General features: G+C 39.5%; 1 protein-coding gene across 1 annotated transcript; it reads left to right on the top strand.

The window, feature by feature from the left end:
- Positions 1–4,283: 4,283 nt before the first annotated feature.
- On the top strand, positions 4,284–5,540 carry LOC148547955 (uncharacterized). Its single transcript, XM_088495567.1, has one exon. It carries the CDS (start codon positions 4,284–4,286, stop codon positions 5,538–5,540), a length of 1,257 nt encoding a protein of 418 aa, XP_088351693.1.
- Positions 5,541–6,363: the final 823 nt, after the last annotated feature.

The following is a 6,363-nucleotide window of genomic DNA, read 5'->3' as shown; positions in this document are numbered from 1 at the left end:
ACTAGCAACCATGTCCACTTCAAAGGAGCATAACTTGAGCTACAGAGATCCAATTGAGGTGATTATAGTTGCATTAGAAAGCTGACATTCAGAGCTTTTCAACGATATATAATACTCTACAGTGAGCATGAAATTAGACTACAAACAAGACGCATCTTTTAAACCTTAAAAACACCAACTGGGCAGCAAGTGCAACGTTAGCCACAATAACTTTAGCACTAACGCCACACTTGTAGTGTTAGTGTGGCTAACTTTAGCACTAACTTTAGCATCTGGACCTCAACTTGACTCACTTCTCTCTCAAGTCCACTTCAAAGCTCAAGCAAGCAAGCCCACAATTGTCAACCAATCAAGGCCACAAGAAGCATCTAGAATAGGAATTTTCATTTAATTGTAATTTGTTTTTAATTTCATTTTGTAATTTAGGAGAGCTTATATAAGGGCCTTAGCTTTTACATTTAGGGGGGACTAAAATCCGGGAATTAGGAGGATTGAAGAGGGGTCTTCGGACTCCCTCCCCTCACACACTTTTCCTTCTCTTTCTTTTAGTTGTAATTTTCATTTATGAATGTTAAATTTTCAATTTCAGTTTGAATCTTCATCTTTACTTTTCTGCACTTTCTTTCTTTTCTATTTTTGTAGAGCAATGATCAACTAACTCTTTACATTGGGTTAGAGAGCTCTATTGTGATTCAATGGATTAAGTGTAGTTCTTATTCTTCTTCTTCTTTCTTTCCTCTTGATATTACTAGAGAGCTTTCGATCTTCATCCAATTGGGTAGTTATCTTGGAAAAGAAACTATTCATACTTGGATCTCTTCTGAACCTTGAAAGAGGAATGAAGAGATCATGCTAGAAATGCTTTCTCATGCTGGACCAAATTGGGTGTGGATGGATATGTGACTATAATCCTTCCAACACTTGAGTTGGGAAATGCATGTGGTATAATCAGTGACCATACTTCATCTCTTCTCATGAGCAATTGACCAAGGAATTGGCTATTGATCAAGATTTGAGAGATCGAATTACAAGAAATTGTAATTCGATCACTTAAGATTGCCAAGGAGATCGATGAATGCATTGATTGAGGAAGAGATGAGAATGAACTTGATCCGGAGGATTACAATATCTCTTGATCCCAATGTTCATTTTATTTTTAGTTCTTATATTTACTTTTCTTGCCATTTTACTTTTCTGCACTTTATTGCTCTCTTTACATTCATGCAATTTACATTCCCTTGTTACTCATCATCCAAATCTGAATCGTCTAACTAGGATAATCAATCAACTATTGATTGCTTAATCCGTTAATCTCTGTGGAATTCGACCTCACTCTTTTGTGAGTTATTACTTGACGACAATTCGGTATACTTGCCGAAGGAGAATTTATTGCGAGACAAATTTTTGGTGCATCATACATACATATATATACCTTGTTTATCGTGTATCTTAAATTTCGTTTTCTTACCTTTGCGCTTTAGTTATCTTGTGTGAATGCTTCGCGCTTTTGTATCTTTATTTTCTGCATCTTTGAGCTTTTATTCCTTCATCGGGTTTCTGGTGTATTATATTTCTTAACTGTAAATTATTGTATGAGCTTTAGAACTGTCGTGGAACTTTGTCTTACAGCTAGAGGTAAGACTTAGGGTGATAGGGTGTTACATCAAATAGCATATAGATAAAATTATTCAACAAGGCAAGCCAAATACAAGATGCACACCCAATCAATACACATAAATACAAATGACGCATGCCTGTCCTACTGGCCATGAGCTCACATGTTGGTTAAACTGCCAGAACCCGACACACCTGGATAAAGAAGAAAACATTTAAACTAATGAAAGAGATGCTCGATGATGATCGGGACCCAAAGATCGAAGATGATCTCTGTGAACCATGTGCACTTATTTATATCCAAACTTCTATCCCTGAAATCAAATTCAGAAACTAAATCTAATCTTACTTTTGATGGATAAGATAGCTAAAAACAAGAATTTAAATTTAAACTAAAACTAAATCAAATCTTATCTTTCAAGAAGAAGTTTAACAACAAATTAAATGATCATTCAAATCTTGAATCTTTCAGTTGAATTTAGAGCATCCTAAGAAAAGACATGGGATTGGCGCTGGGCTTAGATGATTGGCGCCTAACTTGGATGCAATTTTGGACCACTAAGAGTGGCAAAATCACCTAAAGGCGGGCTCCCAGAGTTGGTACTGGACACCTATGTTGTGGCCTTCATTGGTCGTTGGACTTGAGGTTTTGAAGTTGGGCGCCACCCTTGAAACACCATTGAAGGCGCTAGACTTGAAGTTTGGGCACTGGGCTTAATGTTTGGGCGTCCAGGAGTGAAGTTGGGCGCCCAAGAGTTGAATTTTGGGCGTTCTAGCGCCTATTTTTCTAGGAGTTCAACTGGAAACTTTCTTATTTGCTTCTCTTCTCTTGATTTCTTTAAAGAATAATCTTAAATTCACAATAGTTCTAAAATAACTCCAAATATTTGATTAATATATACTTGCATTTAATGAATAATTGCAGATAGTAAAATATTTGGGTTTTCAGTTTGAATATATATTTGCTTTTTTATTTAGAACCAACCGTACAACATACTATTAAATGAGTACACAATTTGTACGCAGTGCGAATAGTATTTTAGACTATGAAAAAGCAATATGATTTTATTATGAATATCAACTTTAGAAAGTTTTGTTGGTATTTCAAAATTTATGATTAAAATTCTTTGTTTAACTAATATTTATTTATTTTATTTTTTTTAATGGAATAAACTTGCTACGGATAAACACATAAAAGTAGTTATTTATTTATATTTTATAATAAATATAAATTTAAAACTTTTGATAGAATTTTTTTATTTATTAACTTTTGATCATGTTGAAAACTAATTATATCAAATACATATATGTTAGCTTAATAGTATTTTTAGTAATTTCAAAAATTATTTATTATAAAAATGGTAGATTAATTTAATATTTTAAAAAATTTTATTTTTATTTATATTCTAATAATGGTATTGAATTTAACTATATAATCCAATTATTAAAATTTTAATCATTTTGTGAATAATATTAAAATCTAAATTAATTTAATACCATTTTGTTAACAAGATTTATTATTGCATACTAATAAAAAATTTAAATAGTTAATAGATATTTATTTAAATAAATATATAGTACTAATACAATAGGGTGCCAAAAATATATTATTATATTTTGTAAACAATCTACTAACATTTAATGAATAGTTGCAAATAGTAAAATATTTAGGTTTTTGGTTTATATATATATATATATATATATATATATATATATATATATATATATATATATATATATATATATATATATATATATATATATATATAAGGCGCCTATTACTAACAGGTTTGGACTGTGTTACAAAAGGAGAGGTAAGTAGAGATCAAGTAGAAGTGTGTTTTAGGAGTTGTTAGGATATCCAACTGGCTGATAGGTTGTTATAAATAGCTAGGTTATAGTTAGTTAAGGGAGGATAGTTTTTCTGTTGTGAATTCTGTTAGAAGTTGGAGAGAATCTCTCTCTCTCCGAGCGGGTAGTTTCAGCTGTGTAGAACCTTTTAGGGAGAGTTAATTGGTCATCCCGGTGTATCAATAAAGCTTGATCATTCTGCTATTGCTGGTCCTATCAACTGGTATCAGGATCTTGAGGATCCCAACGCTGAATGGTGCAATCGAGATCGAGGAAAATGGAGTCACGATTTGACACAATTGAATCGCACATGGAGGAGATGTTCCAATCGGTGCAGGAGATGCTACAGCGCTTCGATTCCCGAATAGATGCGTTCGAAAATCGAGCGCCTAATCGGAATGAGCGCGGTTCACCGGGATCGCACCTGGCAGCAGGCTCATCGGCCGGAAGCCGCGGCACGCCGGAGCAATGGCGAAAGCTGGAACTCCCGATCTTCCGCGGAGACGACGCGGTGGTTTGGGTTGAACGCATGGAGCAATTCTTCTTGCTGCGCACAGTGCCAGAGGAGGAATGGCTCACGGTCTCTACCTTTGCAATGGAAGGAAGGGCATTCATGGTTCAGGTGGTGGGAGGCGACGGCGCCGGTGCTGCAGTGGCGGTTTTTCAGTGCGGCGCTGCTACGCCATTTTCAACCGGAACGGCTATAGAGCCCTTATCAAGCGCTGCTGAAGCTGAAACAGACGAACTCAGTGCAGGGCTACGTTGACCAGTTCGTGCTTCACGCGCGGCCCCTCCGCGCAATTGCGCCAGAATTGCTGATGGATCTCTTCTTGAATGGCCTGAAACCAGAGGTGGGGGAAGAATGTAAACTGTTCCCATATCAGTCAGTGGACGAGTTAATGGAACTGGCACAGAAGGTCAAAAACCGCAACGCTGCCTTGCGGGGGGTATCGGGATGCGGTAAATCACTGGCTTCCAACTTCGCCGTTGCCAATTCAACCGCCACCAAAGTGGTGCACCCTGCTACAGCGTCCAACTCTGCAGCAAGCAACAGTGTGGAGTCGATGACGAATCCCTTGCAACGGCGTGGATTGAGACATCTCAACAACGAGGAATATAGAGTTAGGCGGGCCAAGGGAGAATGCTTCCTCTGTGACGAACCGTACACTGCAGATCACAATTGTAAAAATAAAGAGTTCAAGCTTTTAATCATGGAGCCAGAATTTGAAGCGGATTGGTTACAGCATGAGGTAGTTTCGGAAACAGGGGAACAGGGACAATTGGAGCTCAAATTCATGAGCTTGAATGGACATCACAAGTCAATCAAAGCCTGGGCAGAGGTAAATGGCCGCTGTGTATGCGTTCTCATAGATTGTGGAGCTTCGGGCAACTTCGTGACACCAGAGATTATCGCCGAGTTGGGCCTGAGAATTGACAACACCCCTAAGTTCCAGGTCAGGGTAGCGGACAGTACCAATAAAGGGGGACAGGGAAGGTGTTTGGGTGTCACGCTCCAATTCAAGGAAGTGGCAATCAAGGAAGACTTCTTCATCTTCCCAACTGACGAAGCAGAATTTGTCCTGGGACTGGCGTGGCTAGATATGTTGGGAGACGTTCTCGCAAACTTTAGAAAATCACGCCTTCGATTTTGGAATGGGGACAGCATGGTTACATTGCAGGGGGACCCGGAGTTGTGCTATGGAGGTATGCACCTTCAATCGGTAGTTTTGTCCATTCAAGAAGGGGGAGAAGGATTTATGGTCCAGCTGTGGCCTATGACTTTGCAAACGGCTACAGTATCGCAGGTGCCGCAGGTAATCGAATCGGTGTTAGCTTCTCATGTTAAAGGGTTTCAGACACTACCAGGGCTGCCACCACATCGTTGCCATGATCATGCCATTCCACTGATAGAAGGAACTTCAGTTCCGAATATAAGACCTTATCGTTACCCGCACCATCAGAAAGCAGTAATTGAACTAATGGTACGAGAAATGCTGGCCTCAGGGATAATCCGACCAAGCTCTAGCCCCTACGCGAGTCCGATATTTCTGGTGAAGAAAAAGGACGGCAGCTGAAGATTTTGTGTCGATTATAGGGCATTAAATGGTATTACGGTGACGGATAAATTTCCTATTCCCGTCATTGATGAGCTAATCGATGAATTGGTGGGAGCTGCAGTCTTCTCTAAGCTGGATTTAAAATCGGGGTACCACCAAATTCGGATGAGGGATCAAGACATCCATAAGACCGCCTTCCGCACTCATGAAGGCCATTATGAGTTTCTAGTCATGCCCTTTGGCTTGATCAACGCCCCTAGCTCCTTCCAAGCCTTGATGAATGACATTCTTAAGCCTCTATTGTGGAAATTTGTCTTAGTCTTTTTTGATGATATCCTCATCTACAGTCAGGATATGGATAGCCATGCCCTTCATCTCCAACAAGTTTTCCAGATTTTAGTGGAGAACCAGCTGGTGTTGAATGAGAAAAAATGCACGTTCGCAGTGAGCTCGGTGGAGTACTTGGGCCACATTATCTCAGCACAAGGGGTCTTGGCGGATCCTAATAAAACCACAGCGATGCTAGAGTGGCCGGTGCCCATGGACCAGCGAGCTTTACGGGGATTCTTGGGCCTTACCGGCTATTATAGGCGGTTTGTGCAAGGATATGGGGTAATCGCCAAGCCGTTAACGGAGTTGACAAAGCGAAATGCATTTGAATGGAATGACAAGGCACAGGAGGCTTTTGAGAGATTGAAGAGGCTGATGGCAGACCTACTGACTCTAGCAGTTCCGAATTTCAATCAAGACTTTGTTTTGGAAACGGATGCATCGAGTGAGGGGTTGGGTGCGGTGCTGTCCCAGCAAGGCAGGCCAATAGCATTCCTAAGCCAAGCACTAT

This window comes from Arachis ipaensis, chromosome B8 (genome assembly GCF_059453495.1).
Source record: "Arachis ipaensis isolate K30076 ecotype BB chromosome B8, ASM5945349v1, whole genome shotgun sequence".
NCBI classification, from domain to species: Eukaryota; Viridiplantae; Streptophyta; class Magnoliopsida; order Fabales; family Fabaceae; genus Arachis; species Arachis ipaensis.
This window is presented reverse-complemented; position numbering and strand designations above follow the sequence as displayed.